The 19472-nt window shown below is 44.9% G+C and overlaps 1 protein-coding gene across 1 annotated transcript in view; it reads right to left on the bottom strand.

Annotated features, from left to right (window-relative positions):
* Window positions 1-19472, bottom strand: part of LOC129835646 (collagen alpha-5(IV) chain-like) — a 95145-nt gene that overhangs the window by 11477 nt on the left and 64196 nt on the right. Inside the window, exons 31-45 of the mRNA XM_055901367.1 lie at window positions 18988-19134; window positions 18594-18692; window positions 17120-17209; window positions 15434-15573; window positions 15016-15142; window positions 14697-14876; window positions 14417-14467; window positions 13611-13796; window positions 7511-7644; window positions 7217-7289; window positions 6911-6982; window positions 6661-6789; window positions 6395-6493; window positions 1525-1737; window positions 1-44 (exon numbers count right to left, since the gene is read on the bottom strand). The exon at window positions 1-44 is cut by the window's left edge and continues 134 nt beyond it. Of these exons, the coding sequence (XP_055757342.1) occupies window positions 1-44; window positions 1525-1737; window positions 6395-6493; window positions 6661-6789; window positions 6911-6982; window positions 7217-7289; window positions 7511-7644; window positions 13611-13796; window positions 14417-14467; window positions 14697-14876; window positions 15016-15142; window positions 15434-15573; window positions 17120-17209; window positions 18594-18692; window positions 18988-19134 (1784 nt within the window). The remainder of the gene's footprint in view (window positions 45-1524; window positions 1738-6394; window positions 6494-6660; window positions 6790-6910; window positions 6983-7216; window positions 7290-7510; window positions 7645-13610; window positions 13797-14416; window positions 14468-14696; window positions 14877-15015; window positions 15143-15433; window positions 15574-17119; window positions 17210-18593; window positions 18693-18987; window positions 19135-19472) is intronic.

Genomic DNA, 19472 nt, shown 5'->3' with positions numbered 1-19472 from the left:
GAATGGCATGGTGCTGAACCTACGCAGGCAACTACCAGCAGTACCTGACAGATGAGACGAGAGAGGGAGTGAGGAGAGGAAAGAGGGAGGGGAGGAAAGGGAACAGGAGAAAACAGGAAAAAATAAGTGAAGAGAAGATTTGAGGTTAATACTGTGAGTTGCTTCTCTCATAACAACAACCATCTAGGTTCATGCATGTCATCGTGTATCTCCAGTCTCCATCCTTACCCAGGTCCTGTCCGTGCGCCCTCTCATTACTCTGTGTGTGTGTGTCTTACCTAGGTCCTGTCCGTTCGCTCTCTCATTACTCTGTGTGTGTGTCTTACCCAGGTCCTGTCCGTGCGCCCTCTCATTACTCTGTGTGTGTGTGTCTTACCCAGGTCCTGTCCGTGCGCCCTCTCATTACTCTGTGTGTGTGTGTCTTACCTAGGTCCTGTCCGTGCGCCCTCTCATTACTCTGTGTGTGTGTGTCTTACCCAGGTCACGTCTGTGTGCCCTCTCATTACTCTGTGTGTGTGTGTCTTACCTAGGTCCTGTCTGTTTGCCCTCTCATTACTCTGTGTGTGTGTGTCTTACCCAGGTCACGTCTGTGCGCCCTCTCATTACTCTGTGTGTGTGTGTCTTACCCAGGTCACGTCTGTGCGCCCTCTCATTACTCTGTGTGTGGGTGTCTTTCCCAGGCCACGTCTGTGCGCCCTCTCATTACTCTGTGTGTGTGTGTCTTACCCAGGTCACGTCTGTGTGCCCTCTCATTACTCTGTGTGTGTGTCTTACCTAGGTCCTGTCCATGCGCCCTCTCATTACTCTGTGTGTGTGTGTCTTACCCAGGTCACGTCTGTGTGCCCTCTCATTACTCTGTGTGTGTGTCTTACCTAGGTCCTGTCTGTGCGCCCTCTCATTACTCTGTGTGTGTGTGTCTTACCCAGGTCACGTCTGTGCGCCCTCTCATTACTCTGTGTGTGTGTGTCTTACCCAGGTCCTGTCTGTGTGCCCTCTCATTACTCTGTGTGTGTGTGTCTTACCCAGGTCACGTCCGTGCGCCCTCTCATTACTCTGTGTGTGTGTGTCTTACCCAGGTCATGTCTCTGCGCCCTCTCATTACTCTGTGTGTGTGTGTCTTACCCAGGTCACGTCTGTGCGCCCTCTCATTACTCTGTGTGTGTGTGTGTCTTTCCCAGGCCACGTCTGTGCGCCCTCTCATTACTCTGTGTGTGTGTGACTTACCTAGGTCCTGTCTGTGCGCCCTCTCATTACTCTGTGTGTGTGTGTCTTACCCAGGTCATGTCTCTGCGCCCTCTCATTACTCTGTGTGTGTGTGTCTTTCCCAGGTCACGTCTGTGCGCCCTCTCATTACTCTGTGTGTGTGTGTCTTTCCCAGGCCACGTCTGTGTGCCCTCTCATTACTCTGTGTGTGTGTGTCTTACCCAGGTCACGTCTGTGCGCCCTCTCATTACTCTGTGTGTGTGTGTCTTACCCAGGTCCTGTCTGTGTGCCCTCTCATTACTCTGTGTGTGTGTGTCTTACCTAGGTCCTGTCCGTGTGCCCTCTCGTTGCCCTGTACGTAGAGCAGAGAGAATCCGTCGTAGATGAGGCTGGTACCGTCGGGGCAGGTAGGGACATATTCAGCTTGGCTGTGTCTCGAGATCAGGAAGCCATGGGTCACAGAGGCTGAGCCGGGGTTACCTGGGGGGCCCTGCTGACCATCTGAACCAGTGGGACCTGGGTACCCACGCTGACCTGCGAACAGGGGATAGAACGGACATTAAACAACTCAATACACTTAATGAACAATACTATAGTTTACTTGATTTTAGTTTATTTGACACTTCTTGAGCTATGTATTGATATGAATGGACTAGGAGAGATATAGGAGACAAAGAGGCCAATAATAACCACATTAATATGAATATGATTGATATTAATATGAATCCATTTTAATAAATGGTTCCAGCATGGAGTATCATTTGGCCAAACTATTTCTGGTTTGCTCTGGCAGACCTGGTTGCTCTGGCAGACTTGGTTTCCCCCAGGTGGTGAGGGTAGGTAACAACATCTCCACCCCGCTGATCCTCAACACTGGGGCGCTACAAGGGTGCGTTCTCAGCCCCCTCCTGTACTCCCTGTTCACCCACGACTGCGTGGCCATGCACGCCTCCAACTAAATCATCACGTTTGCAGACGACACTACAGTGTTAGGCTTGATTACCAACAACGACGAGACGGCCTACAGGGAGGAGGTGAGGGCCCTCGGAGTGTGGTGTCAGGAAAATAGGAAAATAACCTCACACTCAACGTCAACAAAACAAAGGAGATGATTGTGGACTTCAGGAAACAGCAGAGGGAGCACCCCCCTATCCACATCGACGGGACAGTAGTGGAGAGGGTAGTAAGTTTTAAGTTCCTTGGCGTACACATCAAGGACAAACTGAATTGGTCCACCCACACAGACAGCATTGTGAAGAAGGCGCAGCAGCGCCTCTTCAACCTCAGGAGGCTAAAGAAATTTGTCTTGTCACCAAAAGCACTCACAAACTTCTACAGATGCACAATCGAGAGCATCCTGTTGGGCTGTATCACCGCCTGGTACGGCAACTGCTCCACCCACAACCGTAATGCTCTCCAGAGGGTGGTGAGGTCTGCACAACGCATCACTGGGGGCAAACTACTTGCCCTCCAAGACACCTACACCACCCGATGTCACAGGAAGGCCATAAAGACCATCAAGGACAACAACCATCCGAGCCACTGCCTGTTCACCCCGCTATCATCCAGAAGGCGAGGTCAGTACAGGTGCATCAAAGCAGGGACCGAGAGACTGAAAAACAGCTTCTATCTCAAGGCCATCAGACTGTTAAACAGCCACCACTAACATCGAGCTGCTGCTGCCAACATACTGACTCAACTCCAACTCACTTTAATAATGGAAATTGATGGAAATTGATCAAAAATGTATCACTAGCCACTTTAAACAATGCCACTTAATATAATGTACATGTATATACTGTACTCTATATCATCTACTGCATCTTGCCATCTTTATATAATACATGTATCACTAACCACTTTAAACTATGCACTTTTATGTTTACATACCCTACATTACTCATCTCATATGTATATACTGTACTCGATACCATCTACTGCATCTTGCCTATGCCGTTCTGTACCATCACTCATTCATATATCTTTATGCACATATTCTTTATCCCTTTACACTTGTGTGTATAAGGTAGTAGTTGTGGAATTGTTAGGTTAGATTACTCGTTGGTTATTACTGCATTGTCGGAACTAGAAGCACAAGCATTTCGCTGCACTCGCATTAACATCTGCTAACCATGTGTATGTGACAAATACAATTTGATTTGATTTGTTTGCCCTGGCAGAACTGGTTGCTCTGGCAGAACTGGTTGCTCTGGCAGAACTGGTTGCTCTGGCAGAACTGGTTGCTCTGGCAGAACTGGTTGCTCTGGCAGAACTGGTTGCTCTGGCAGAACTGGTTGCTCTGGCAGAACTGGTTGCTCTGGCAGACCTGGGCCAAAATGTGGAAAGAACTTCTCTAATACTTGGTTTAGTTTGGTCGGTACAATGACCCAGTGGAATAGTCCCAAAAATTGACTATTTTGCCAAACATACCCTCGTAAAACTGACTATTGACTTCAGCGATGTCATTTACAAAATAGCCTCCAACACTACTCAGCAAATTGGAAGCAGTCTATCACAGTTCCATCCGTTTTGTCATCAAAGCCCCATATACTACCCACCACTGCGACCTGTATGCTCTCGTTGGCTGGCCCTTGCTTCATACACGTTGCCAAACCCAATGGCTCCAGGTCATCTGTAAGTCTTTGCTAGGTAAAGCCCTGCCTTATCAGCTCCCTGGTCACCATAGCAGCACCCACCCGTAGCATGCGCTCCAGCAGGTATATCTCTTCACTGGTCACCCCCAAAGCCAATTCCTCCTTCAGCCGCCTTTCCTTCCAGTTCTCTGCTGCCAATGACTGGAAGGAACTGTAAAAATCACTGAAGCTGGAGACTCATATCTCCCTCACTAGCTTTAAGCACCAGCTGTCAGAGCAGCTCACAGATCACTGCACCTGTACATGGCCCATCTGTAAATAACCCATCCAACTACCTCATCCCCATACTGTTATTTATTTTGCTCCTTTGCACCCAAGTATCTCTACATGCACACTCATCTTCTGCACATCTATCACTCCCGTGTTTAATTGCTATATTGTAATTATTATATACACAGTGTATATACAAAAACATTTTTTAACCCTTTTTCTCCCCAATTTTGTGGTATCCAATTAGTAGTAGTTACTATCTTGTCTCACTGCTGCAACTCGTGTACGGACTCGGGAGAGGCGAAGGTCAGGGAGCCATGCGTCCTCCGAAACACAACCCAACCCAGCCGCACTGCTTCTTGACACAATGCACATCCACAGCCAGCCGCACCAATGTGTCGGAGGAAACACCGTACACCTAGCGACCTGTTCAGCGTGCACTGATGAGCCCGATGAGACAAGGATATCCCTGCCGGCCAAACCCTCCCTAACCTCGTCTGCGGCAGAGCCTTGGCTCAAATCTAGAATATCTGGTGGCACAGCTAGCACTGCGATGCAGTGCCTTAGACCACTGCTCCACCCGGGAGGCCCGTGTATATACTTTTTTCTATTGTATTATTGACTGTATGTTTGTTTATTCCATGTGTAACTCGGTGTTGTTGTTTGTGTTGCACTGCGGTGCTTTATCTTGGCCAGGTCGCAGTTGTAAATGAGGACTTGTTCTCAACTAGCCTACATGGTTAAATAAGGTGAAATTAAAAATATAAAACATGTAAAAAATTGTCATCAAGGATCTCTCTGTACTTTGCTCTGTTCATCTTTGGCTCAATCCTGACTAGTCTCCCAGTCCCTGCCGCTGAAAAACATCCCCACAGCATGATGTTGCCACAACCATGATTCACTGTAGGGATGGTGCAGGTTTCCTCCAGACGTGATGCTTGGCATTCAGGCCAAAGAGTTCAATCTTGGTTTCATCAGACCAGAGAATCTTGTTTCTCATGGTCTGAGAGTCTTTAGTCACCTTTTGGTAAAGTCCAAGCGGGCTGTCATGTGCCTTTTACTGAGGACTGGCTTCTGTCTGGCCACTCTACCATAAAAGCCTGATTGGTGGAGTGCTGCAGAGATGGTTGTCCTTCTTCAAGGTTCTCCCATCTCCACAGAGGAACTCTGGAGCTCTGTCAGAGTGACCATCGGGTTCTTGGTCCCCTCCCTGACCAAGGCCATTCTCCCCCGATTGCTCAGTTTGGCCAGTCTGCCAGCTCTAGGAAGAGTCTTGGTGGTTCCAAACTTCTTCCATTTAAGAATGTTGGAGGCCACTGTGTTCTTGGGAACCTTCAATGCTGCAGAAATATTTTGGTATTTCCCTTCCCCAGATCCGTTCCTCGACACAATCTTGTCTCAGAGCTCTATGGACAATTCCTTTGACCTCATGGCTTGGTTTATGCTCTGACATGCACTGTCAACTGTGGGACCTTATACAGACAGGTGTGTGACTTTCCAAATCATGTCGGGTGGCAAGTGGCCAAGTGGTTAGAGCGTTGGACTAGTAACCGGAAGGTTGCAAGATCGAATCCCCGAGCTGACAAGGTCAAAATCTGTCGTTCTGCCCCTGAACGACATAATAAGAATTTGTTCTTAACTGACTTGCCTAGTTAAAAATAAATGTCCAATCAATTGAATTTACCACAGGTGGACTCCAATCAAGTTGTAGAAACATCTCAAGGATGATCAATGGACACAGGATGAACCTGAGCTCAATTTAGAGTATCATAGCAAAGAGTCAGATTACTTATATAAATAAGATATTTCTGTTTGATTTTTTAATTTGCAAACATTTCTAAAAACATGTTTTCGCTTTGTCATTATGGGGTATTGTGTCTAGATTGCAAAAAAATATATATATTTAATCAATTTTAGAAAAGGCTGTAACGCAACAAAATATGAAAAAAGTCAAGGGGTCTGATCATTTCCCGAAGGCACTGTACATGACTGATATACAGAATGATACCTGACTGATATACACAATAATAAATGACTGACATACACAATGGAAGGTTAGGTCTGTGTAACATAGAATATGTACTCCATGAGATTTTAAACATTATGCGTAGGCTAGATGGACGGTTAAGAGCATTGGGCCAGTAACCGAAAGGTTGCTGGTTAAAATCACTGAGCTGACTAGGTGAAAAATTTGCTGCTGTGCCCTTGAGCAAGGCGAAGGACCTGAGCAAGATGGAGGGTTAAGTCTGTGTAACATAGAGTATGTAGTTCAGGAGCTTTGAACCATTATTTGTGTTCTATGGACCTGAGCAAGATGGCAATCTTACCTGGCTGTCCAGCAGGTCCAGAGTCTCCCTTGCGGCCGAAGGCTCCACTGAATCCTGGCGGTCCTTCAGGACCGGGGTCCCCTGGTTGACCGGGCTGACCTGAAACAGACAAGAGGACTCAGTGAGTCTCCATTTGAGGGGAAAACTAACTTCCTCCAGTATTAGCTAACTGCAGCTTTAAGCCTTCTCTGGTAAAACGAAGCTAACTGCAGCTTTATAAATTAAGTCCTGTGTCAAACAGACACTGGGTGTGACAGTCCAATGACCTGAGCGTCCCTCCTGTCCGGGAGGTCCTTGGGAGCCACGGTTGCCTGGCAGACCTGAAGGGCCAGGGGGGCCACGTTCTCCCTTCAGTGGGATGGGGGTCGCAGCGACACCTGGGTCACCTTGGATTCCTGGAGTTAACAAAGACGGAGGTCAGAGTGTATGTGTGTGTGAGATCGCTAACAGACACCCACTGCTTTTAGCCATTCATCTTTCTGGTGTTTCTCCTTTAGGATGCAACACTAGACTCACCAGCAGGACCAGGATCTCCAGGATCTCCAGGGAGACCGGATGATCCAGGCCTTCCAGATTCTCCCTTTAGTCCTGGAGTGGAAACAGAGAGGTAGAGAGAGTGAGGGAGGAGAGAGGGAGGAAAAAGAGAGAGAGAAGGAGTGGAGAGAGAGGGAGAAGGGGGAGAGAGGGAGAGGGAGGAGAGATGGAGAGGGAAGGAGTGGAGAGAGAGGGAGAGGGAAGGAGTGAAGAGAATTAACGTCAGTGTTGACAATGTCAATGTTTTTGCTAATGTAAACGTATGTAATAATGCTGTTACTCGTTTACCTGGGAATCCGGGTACGCCGGGAAGTCCGATGTCTCCCTTCAGCCCGCTGCCACCAGAAGGGCCAGGAATACCCTGGTCACATGATAGGGGTGAGGTCATGGGTCATGTGACATCACAATCCCAGATGGAATTCTAATTTACTTCACACAATCCCAAACCAACCCATAGCCCCTTTCCCCGGGTTAGGATCTATATTTGAGAGTAGAGGATCAATGAAAGCAATTTGGTCCATGATTGAAATGGAATTCATCCTGCTATCATTATCTATGGATCTAAGTTGTTTGGTTCCTTACTGGGAATCCGGGCGATCCCAATTCTCCCTTCGCTCCGGGGAAACCAGGGGATCCGGAAGATCCAGGGATTCCCTTCTCACCTTTGGTCCCTCCGCTACCCCCAGGGCCACGGGGACCCTCGGGGCCAGGAGGACCTTCACACACAGAGGTCAGAGGTCAGAGATAACAAACAACTCAACCTGACATTATAACAAAAAACAATATTAGTAACCATAGAGTTCAAACTAGATCTATCTGAGCCATCTCTATGGTGACTGTAGAACACTATCTGATCCATCTCTATGGTTACTGTAGAACACTATCTGATCCATCTCTATGGTTACTGTATAACACTATCTGATCCATCTCTATGGTTACTGTACTAACCTGTTGTAATACAGTTGGTTTTATGAAACACACCCATTCAAATTTCACTGTAGCTGTATAGCTACTTTACATACAACCATTTAAAAATAGGGTATGAATCAGAGGAAGCTATTGGGAGGAGCTATAGGAGGATGGGCTCATTGTAACTGCTGGAATGGAATAAATGGAACGGAGTCAAATATGTGGATTCCATATGTTTGATACCGTTCCATTCATATCATCCCATCCTTTACAATGAGCCCGTCCTCCTATAGCTCCTCCCAGCATCCTCTTCTGGTATGAATACAGTACAAAAGGTGGGTAAGTGTGTGTTCAAGTGTGTTTAGTTTATTTTGGGGTGTATTCTTGTGTGTGTACAGTTTATGTGTAGCCTACAGTTCTTTATTAGGCTACACTTCCCATCCTGAAAAAATGAAAAGTGGTTAGAAAATCAGCAACGTGGTAAAGTCGTACCCAATCCAACAAGACGCTAGCGAGAGCCAGTCTGTCTGTTCATTCCAATAACGCAAAGGAGTTGGCAAGAGCACAAACGGATCAGGGACCAGGGCTAACAAAAATGGCCGCTATTCAATATGAACACAGATCAGTATTATCACAACAGAACAACAGTGGTCATCATCATCAAACACCATGGAGTCTAACCTGGAGGACCTAAGTATCCCAGAATTCCCTGTATAGCAGAGCCGGGCGGCAGAATGTGCAGGGGTAAAACAAGAGTTAGCATAGACACAGGATAACTAACATCTGACACAGCCAGATCTCATGGCAAACCAAATGAACTGTTTAAAGAAGTCAAATCTTATGCAGCTTATTTTCAATATCGTTATTTCATTTCAATTAATACCTGCTTGGGGTTTGGCTGTGTACATATATGATGAAACGGAAGTATTTGTAATAGTTTGAAAGGGAAAGCTAAATAGTGTCAGTTCTTTTAAAGAATTTAACGATAATGGAGAAAATGCTAACATCTCTATATTATCTTACACGACATAATGCTAAATTCATGTTGATCAACTACTTAATCACAAAATGAGTCAATTCCAAGTTTAACACAATTACTGTATTTAGTGTTAGAAGTTCATGTGTTAATAACTAACATATTATTCATTGAAATTATCATCAGAAATTGTGGTTCCTAAAAAAGGTTTTGATTATTTCTAAACATGGTTTGTTTTACAAAATCTCAGTCTGTTACCACATTTAAAGATGAAACATATGAAAACATTCTAGCAAAAGTTACGTCCTTTTAGTTAAGGTTCTTTGACCAGTGTGAGTACTCAATCAGAGGAAAATTGAGATTAGCAGGAGTAAAAAAGGCATGATCAGAAATTAAGGGAAGAAAGTAATTTATCAAACCAAGAGGTCCAAGATCATTTGGCAACACTTAGAACACACAACGCAGTCAAAGGTTCTAGATTTGTTTTCCAGAACAGGGTCACAGTGAGATTAAATAGTTCAACGTTTTGTTTTAGGTCAGGAGAACATGCAGTAGGACAGAAGCCTGGGTACTGGAACTCTGACCTGAGGGACCTGGTCACGGACACGCGTGTCATCAGAGGGGGCGGGGCCACACCACAGGGGGTGGAGCCAAGCCACAGGAAACAGGAAGTACATGTCATCGCGCTCAACACTATATGGGGATGACGCTAGTCACACACCGCGCTGGGCTAGTATTACTGGGCTCAATAATGCTTGATATAATATTATTAATAGAAAGTAAATACAGGTAACTGCCTAAATAATGGAAAATGAGGGATACAAAGTATATTGAAAGCAGGTGCTTCGACACAGGTGTGATCCCTGAGTTATTTAAGCAATCAACATCCCATCATGCTTAGTGTCATGTATATAAATGCTGGGCAGGCCATTATTTTGGCTACCATGGTCAATACCGCCATCCACAGGACACGACCGGTCATTGAATGGTTTGATGAGCCTGAACAACGATGTAAACCATATGAAATGGCCGTCTCAGTCATCAGGTCTCAACCCAATTGAACACTTATGGGAGAGTTTGGAGCAGCGCCTGATACAGCGTTTTCCACCACCGTCAAACAAAACACCAAATGATGGAATTTGTTGCATCTCTCCGATAGAGCTCCAGACAGTTGTAGAATCTAGGCCGAGGTGCAGAGAAGCTGCTCTGGCTTGTGGTGGCCCAACGCCCTATTAAGATGCTTCATGTTGGTGTTTCCTTTATTTTGACAGTTACCTGTACGTGTAACTAGATCTCTAATAGAAGATACTTTGGGAGGTATTTTCTAGTACAGCTATAGGTGGTAAGGAGATAGTGATTTGAGGAAATCGAATAGAATGCTCTAGACCCCTGGAACTCTGGACCTGGAAGCCAGATCCACTTTGTGTTTTCATTGTTCCCCTCTAATCAGGGACTGATTTAGACCTGGGACACCAAGGTGGGTGCAATTAATGATCAGGTAGAACAGAAAACCAGCAGGCTCCGGACCTCGTAGAGTCAGAGTTGAATACCGCTGGCATAGAGGATTATAGACCTATAGCAATCCCCTTTTAGACACATTATCAATGTGACTCTATGTATAGGGAATTGGAATTAAATCTGAAATTAAATCATGTTAAATTGCTCATGTTTGAACTGAGCCCAGTTAGTCCAACTCTGTGCTATAGGCTGGCGTTGTGATTCAGGTGTACTTGGACACACATGGCCCGTGCAGGACAGTGGAGCGACAGATACAGATCACTGTGGCAGAAACAGAGACGAGTCACAGACAAACCTTCTCAGTCTTAAGTGCAGTATACAGTCAGGGTCCATGTCATAGCTGACATCTACACTCAAAATGTTTAGTTGAAACTTGCAATACATTTTTAACTAATGGTCCGTAATAATAATCAATTCACTTTATACTGTAGTTAATGGTGGTCTTTCTTGTTTCGAGATTCATTCCCCAAAACGTTAGTTTAACATTAGCATTAGTTAAAGATAAGCTAGTTGTTTTCTCCCCTTACTAATATAACACAGCTAAACTGTTACAGGGTTGACTCTGGCTCAACTGCATCACGCCAATCTAACATAACTAGACAAACACAGACATCAACAGGACCCACACATCAGAGATAAAGAGATCAGGAACCGCTCCCCTGCAACCGAGAGGGGGAGGGGATGAGGGGACGCAAGTATCAACAACAAACAGATGGATGGATAGATGGATGGAGAACGTAGACATTGGGCGTCTCTCTCAACCCCGGCGGTGAGAGAGACACACTGATTGGTGTGTGGTAGCAGCAAACCCTAACATTTCGCAGTAATAGGCTAGAGAGGTGGGGTAAGTTTGCTTGCAATGTGCATGGTGGTGGTGGTGGTGATACAATCGGTTGGTTTGGGTCAGTGCTCAGTGTGTACAATGCAGTTCGACGATGGTGATTTGAGTAAATGTGTGTGTTTGTGCTCAGTGACATAGCTGATCTGGGACCAGTGGTGATTGACAAAGAGGTTCACGGCTCATGCAAATCAATGGGATTAACATGAAGAATTCGCACAACTGCAGTATGTCAGTTAAGCATAGTTTGCTGCCTGGTTTTCACCTGGATTTGGGTGGGTTGGTTGTGTGTGTGTGTGGGGGGGGGGGGGGGGGGGGGGGCATACACATGTCAGAGTGAGTATCTTTCAATAATCTATCTACAGTGCATTCGGAAAGCATTCAGACCCCTTCCCCTTTTCTACATTTTGTTATGTTACAGCCTTATTCTAAAATGGTTAAATAAAAAATTTTCCCCATCAATCTACACACAATCCCCCACAATGACAAAGCAAAAACTTTTTTGCAAATGTATAAAAAATAGGTCTCCCGAGTGACGCAGCGTCTAAGGCACTGCATCACAGTGCTTGAGGCATCACTACAAACCTGGGTTCGATCCCAGCCTGTGTCACAACTGGCCGTGACCGCAAGTCCCATAGAGCGGCGGACAATTGGCCCAGCGTTGTCCGGATTAGGGGAGGGTTTGGCCGGGGGGGGGCCTTTACTTGGCTCATCGCACTCTAGCAACTCCTTGAGGCGGCGGGACGCCTGCAGACTGACTTTGGGCGTCAGTTGAACGCTGTCTCCTCTGACACATTGGTACAGCTGGCTTACGGTTTAACCGAGTGGGTGTTAAGAAGCGCGGTTATGTTTCGGAGGACGCATGACTCGACCTTCGCCTCCTGAGCCCGTTGGGGAGTTGCAGCGATGAGACAAGATCGTAATTGGATCACAATTGGAAATCACGAAATTTGAGTGAAAAAGGGGGTAAAAAATATATAGATATAAACATGTATATTAATACCTTATTAACATAAGTATTCAGACCCTTTGCTATGAGACTGAAATTGAGCTCAGGTACATCCTGTTTCGATTGATCATCCTTGAGATGTTTCTTCAACTGATTGGAGTCCACCTGTGGTAAATTCAAATGATTGGACATGATTTGGAAAGGCACACACCTGTCTATATATAAGGTCCCACAATTGACAGTGCATGTCAGAGCAAAAACCAAGCCATGAGGTAAAATTAATTGTCCGTAGAGCTCCGAGACATGATTGTGTCGAGGCAAAGATATGGGGAAGGGTATCAAAAAATGTATGCAGCATTGAAGGTCCCCAAGAATACAGTGGCCTCCATCATTCTTAAATGGAAGAAGTTTGGAACCACCAAGACTCTTCCTAGAGCTGAGCAATCAGAGGTGACCCGATGGTCACTCTGACAGAGCTCCAGAGTTCCTCTGTGGAGATAAGATAACCTTCCAGAATGACAACCATCTCTGCAGCACTCCACCAATCAAACTACTCCTCAGTAAAAGGAACATGACAGCACGTTTGGAGTTTGCCAAAAGGCACCTAAATGACTCTCAGACCATGTGAAACAAGATTCTCTGGTCTGATGAAACCAAGATTGAACTCTTTGGCCTGAATGTCAAGCATCACGTCTGGAGGAAACCTGGCACCATCCCTACGGTGAAGCATGGTGGTGGCAGCATCATGCTGTGGGGATGTTTTTCAGCGGCAGGGACTGGGAGACTAGTCAGGATCAAGGAAAAGATGAACAGAGCAAAGTACAGAGAGATCCTTGATGAAAAGCTGCTCCAGAGAGCTCAGGACCTCAGACTGGGGTGAAGGTTCACCTTCCAACAGGACAGTGACACTAAGCACACAGCCAAGACGACGCAGGAGTGGCTTCAAGACAAGTCTCTGAATGTCCTTGAACATCTCTGGAGATACCTGAAAATAGCTGTGCAGCGACACTCCCCATCCAACTTGACAGAGCTTGAGAGGATCTGCTGAGAAGTATGGGAGAAACTCATACAGGTGTGCCAAGCTTGTAGCGTCATACCCAAGAAGACTCAAGGCTGTAATCGCTGCCAAAGGTGCTTTAACAAAGTACTGAGTAAAGGGTCTGAAAACTTATGTAATGTGATATCAGTTTTACATTTTTTATAAATAAGCAAACATTTCTAAAAAGGTAAAAAGGTATTGTGTGTAGATTGATGAGGGAAAAAAACGATTTAACCAACTTTTGAATAAGGCTGTAATGTGGAAACATTCAAGGAGTCTGAATCCTATCTATGTATCTATCTATCTAATGTCCTTCCCAGTCCATGACTCAATACATTTTTTAAATATTAACTGTAACATACACCAACCAGGACATTCTACACTTCAAAATGGCCACAAAACCAGGCAGTAACGTTGGTTATCAGGTGATGGAGTGATCGATTCATAACATACCTCCTCTTCCAGGGGGGCCGGGGGATCCACTGTTACCCTTGGGCCCCTGGAGGGCCACACCTGGGGCACCAGGGGCCCCGATGCTCCCGGGGGACCCAGGTTGGCCGGGAAAGCCCATCTCTCCCTTCTGACCAGGGAACCCAGGGTTACCCGGAAGACCAGGGGCGCCAAAATCTCCCTTAGCACCTGGAGGGGACAGACGGCAACCACACAGGGTCATTTCAGAATCAGAATCACTTTAATTCGCCAAGTACATTTACACATACCTGGAAATTGACTAAGTGAATTGACTCAGTGAATTGGTGCTGCCAGCAATAGACAAATTGTAAAGACAGAGTACAAACGGAATACAAATGTTATACAGACAGTATATACAATATAAATACAGCAAACCTGAAACATTGAACATTTGGTGTTGTGGGCGAGAAGTGTTGATTGAAGGATGTTGGTCGATGTAGAGTAGTAGTAGTAGTAGTAGTAGTAGTTGTTATAGTATAAGTAGTAGTAGTGGTCGTAGTAGTAGTAGTAGTAGTAGTAGTACCGTAGTTGTAGTAGTAGTAGTAGTTGTTATAGTATAAGTAGTAGTAGTGGTCGTAGTAGTAGTAGTAGTAGTGGTAGTAGAGGTGGCAGCAGTAGCAGTAGTAGAAGTAGTAGAGTTTTGTGGTGTGTGTGGTGTGTGTGGTGTGTGTATGCTGTGTGTATTGTGTCTGTATGATGTGTATGGAATGTGTGGTGTGTGTATGATGTGTGTATGGTGTCTGTATGGTGTCTGTATGGTGGGTACAATCAAGTGGTGTGACTCTCACCTGGTGACCCTGGGAGACCAGGAGAACCGGGGCCGCCGAAACCAGAAAGACCTGTAAGAGAAGAAGATCATGGGAAAAAAGAGGAGTGAGATTTAGACATCCAACTATTATATAACACATTTTGGAAGAATCATAATTTTCAAAGAGATTTGAAAGAGAATAGTCATACCCTTAAACAAGTACATGGTCTTTCTGCGTAATATCGCCATGACAAGAAAAACTCAGTGACGACAACTGTATCATGGGTAATGTAGTTATCTCATGTGACTACGCCACCTACCTTGGTCTCCTTTGACTCCCGCTGGTCCAGGGATTCCGTCGCGGCCTGCCTGACCCTTGTCGCCTGGGAACCCAGGTGATCCGGCACGGCCATTCTCTCCCGGTCGCCCGGGGCCTCCGGCGGGACCGGGGTTACCAGGGGTACCGTCCAGACCCTTAGGCCCGGGAATACCGGGAGAACCTAAATGAATTACCGCAAAGACAGACGGACAGATTTAATGACAAAGATAGATGGATTTTACATGAAGTCACTATTCCTGGTTTTCCCACTGTACAGCACTGGTGGTTAGCACCATAACCGTTAGTTACCGGAAGCGTACCTTGGAATCCTGGGAGGCCGGGGTCGCCTTTGGCTCCGGGGCCGCCGGGAAACCCTGGAAGACCTGGTGTTCCGGGAGTTCCTTTCTCTCCATTTTGTCCGGGGAATCCCGACCGACCGGGCTCACCCTGTGTGTGAGAGTGTGTGTGTGAGAGAGAGAGTGGAATAAAGTTACATTATAGATAGAGAACAGTCATTTATCTAATATTGAAAGTAAAACTAACAGTACTAGCTCAACAACTACTGATAATAAAGATAACGTCATCAATATAGCACTTTTCTATATATTACAAATCTCATTCATATTGAGTAGACAGTTCACTACAAAATACTCAAATAACTCATCTAAACCTGGAGAGATAAAAATTCAAGCATAAAGGAACCCATGGTTCTATGCGGTTCTAAAGTCATTTCCATACCTTGGGACCTGTAGCTCCTGTGGCACCAAATCCGGGGGAACCTGGGTCTCCTTTAGCTCCGGGGAACCCTGGTGCTCCTGAACTACCGGGTACGCCCGACCGACCTAGCTGACCTGGAGTTCCTTTCGCTCCTGTGGGTCCTGTGACATCATCATAAATGGACAATAAGATTAGCGCAGTTGGCCAAATAGAGTTCATTCACAACACTCCAACTGTGATTCATTTATCAATCAGTTCACTGACAACAGTAATCAATCAGTTCACTGACATATGAGGTTATACAACATGATGGTGATGATATGAGGTTATAGAACATGATGGTGATGATATGAGTTTATACAACATGATGGTGATGATAAGAGGTTATACAGCATGATGGTGATGATATGAGGTTATACAGCATGATGGTGATGATATGAGGTTATACAACATGATGGTGATGATATGAGGTTATACAACATGATGGTGATGATAAGAGGTTATAAAACATGATGGTGATGATATGAGGTTATACAGCATGATGGTGATGATATGAGGTTATACAGCATGATGGTGATGGTATGAGGTTATAGAACATGATGGTGATGATATGAGGTTATACAGCATGATGGTGATGATATGAGGTTATACAGCATGATGGTGATGATATGAGGTTATACAACATGATGGTGATGATATGAGGGTATATAACATGATGGTGATGATATGAGGTTATACAGCATGATGGTGATGATATGAGGTTATAGAACATGATGGTGATGATAAGAGGTTATACAACATGATGGTGATGGTGATGATATGAGGTTATACAGCATGATGATGATGGTGATGATATGAGTTTATACAGCATGATGGTGATGATATGAGGTTATACAGCATGATGGTGATGGTATGAGGTTATTCAACATGATGGTGATGATATGAGGTTATACAGCATGATGGTGATGGTGATGATATGAGGTTATACAGCATGATGGTGATGGTGATGATATGAGTTTATACAGCATGATGGTGATGATATGAGTTTATACAGCATGATGGTGATGGTGATGATATGAGTTTATACAGCATGATGGTGATGATATGAGGTTATACAGCATGATGGTGATGATATGAGGTTATACAGCATGATGGTGATGATATGAGGTTATACAGCATGATGGTGATGATATGAGGTTATTCAACATGATGGTGATGGTGATGATATGAGGTTATACAGCATGATGGTGATGGTGATGATATGAGGTTATACAGCATGATGGTGATGGTATGAGGTTATACAGCATGATGGTGATGATATGAGGGTATACAGCATGATGGTGATGATATGAGGTTATATAACATGGTGGTGATGATATGAGGTTATACAACATGATGGTGATGATATGAGGTTATAGAACATGATGGTGATGATATGAGGTTATAGAACATGATGGTGATGATATGAGGTTATACAGCATGATGGTGATGATATGAGGTTATACAGCATGATGGTGATGATATGAGGTTATACAGCATGATGATGATGGTGATGATATGAGTTTATACAGCATGATGGTGATGATATGAGGTTATACAGCATGATGGTGATGGTATGAGGTTATTCAACATGATTTTGATGATATGAGGTTATACAACATGATGGTGATGGTGGGGATATGGGGTTATCGGCTGGCTGACACCCACCTGGGAAGCCCATCTCTCCCATGTTGCCTTTAAGTCCTTGGCTTCCTGGTGAGCCGGATACTCCAGGGATACCCATGTCTCCTTTGGGACCTAGAGATATTACGTAAAGAATAGTAAATAATCAATACATGACATTAGAGGTCTCGTTTGGGACCTGAGCACAAGGGAAAGAGGATGTTAGGAATGATTATTCAGTAGAGGACATTTTGGAGAACATTCTGGTGCTCAATGACAACTTGAAACATATGTATTTTATAAGCCCATGTTGGTTGGGCGTATCTGAAGATGCAAGACACTAATAATGAAATAATTAATATGTGAACAGCACATTGAAGTCAACAGGAAACATTATCAAGAAAGATCTCTAGGTAGGGTGACTGTACTATAGGGTGACTGTACTATAGGATGACTGTACTATAGGGTGACTGTACTATAGGGTGACTGTACTATAGGGTGACTGTACTATAGGGTGACTGTACTATAGGATGACTGTACTATAGGATGACTGTACTATAGGATGACTGTACTATAGGATGACTGTACTATAGGGTGACTGTACTATAGGGTGACTGTACTATAGGATGACTGTACTATAGGATGACTGTACCATAGGATGACTGTACTATAGGATGACTGTACCATAGGATGACTGTACTATAGGATGACTGTACTATAGGATGACTGTACCATAGGATGACTGTACTATAGGATGACTGTACTATAGGATGACTGTACTATAGGATGACTGTACTACAGGATGACTGTACTACAGGATGACTGTACTATAGGATGACTGTACTACAGGATGACTGTACTATAGGATGACTGTACTATAGGATGACTGTACCATAGGATGACTGTACTATAGGATGACTGTACTATAGGATGACTGTGCTATAGGATGACTGTGCTATAGGATGACTGTACTATAGGATGACTACTATAGGATGACTGTACTATAGGATGACTGTACTATAGGATGACTGTACCATAGGATGACTGTACCATAGGATGACTGTACCATAGGATGACTGTACCATAGGATGACTGTACTATAGGAGGACTGTACTATAGGAGGACTGTACTATAGGATGACTGTACTATAGGAGGACTGTACTATAGGATGACTGTACTATAGGATGACTGTACCATAGGATGACTGTACCATAGGATGACTGTACCATAGGATGACTGTACCATAGGATGACTGTACCATAGGATGACTGTACTATAGGATGACTGTACTATAGGATGACTGTACCATAGGATGACTGTACCATAGGATGACTGTACCATAGGATGACTGTACCATAGGATGACTGTACCATAGGATGACTGTATTATAGGATGACTGTACCATAGGATGACTGTACTATAGGATGACTGTACCATAGGATGACTGTACTATAGGATGACTGTACTATAGGATGACTGTACTATAGGATGACTGTACTATAGGATGACTGTACTATACCTTGAGGTCCAGGTAACCCAGGTCTTCCATCCTGTCCTGATACACCAGCGTCTCCAGGGAGACCGGAAATACCCTTCTGACCCGGCTGACCTGGCAAACCTACACAGCACAGAGACAGAATGGTTAGACAGACAGGACACTGTTTCAGTAATAGCAGTAAATATATTAAACAAGAGTTGGGCATCCATCTTTGCTGAGTGTAAGTCTTTCATCTACACTGGGGAGAACTTCTACATTCATAACGCTTGCAGAGGTGCCTAGATTTGTTATGAGACTGCCCAGCGGAGCACCATTGGGCACCCTTTTATTTACTCAAATCCTGCATTTTAATTTTATAGTCATTATGATCATGACAGATAGATAGATTGAAAGACCGACCGACAAACAGACGTACCTGGTTCTCCTACATCTCCATTGGCTCCCTTGATTGAAGGGGGAGTGTTGCTGGGACCGGGGAGTCCTATGAGACCGGGGTCTCCTCTGTCTCCCTTCAGACCTGGACTGCCGGTCCCACCTGGTCGCCCTGGGAAACCATCGTCACCTGGAGGAAGGAGACACTCAGGGTCAGAGGGTCTATTACCCAAGACACGTACAGTACTAACACGTGTGTGTTTATGTGTGTGTGTGTGTGTGTGTGTGTGTGTGTGTGTGTGTGTGTGTGTGTGTGTGTGTGTGTGTGTGTGTGTGTGTGTGTGTGTGTGTGTGTGTCTGTGTGTTTATGTGTGTGTGTTTATGTGTGTGTGTGGGTTCCTTATAGCTAACGCAGCAGATGTTTAGGACTAGTTTGTTTGATTGTAAGACCTGGCATCTGTGTGATCTTGGTCAGATGTGGATCTATTGCGACTGCTGTCCTACGACGCCATGGTCTATATAGTAGCA

This window comes from Salvelinus fontinalis, chromosome 36 (assembly GCF_029448725.1).
Source record: "Salvelinus fontinalis isolate EN_2023a chromosome 36, ASM2944872v1, whole genome shotgun sequence".
Classification (NCBI taxonomy): Eukaryota; Metazoa; Chordata; class Actinopteri; order Salmoniformes; family Salmonidae; genus Salvelinus; species Salvelinus fontinalis.
This window is presented reverse-complemented; position numbering and strand designations above follow the sequence as displayed.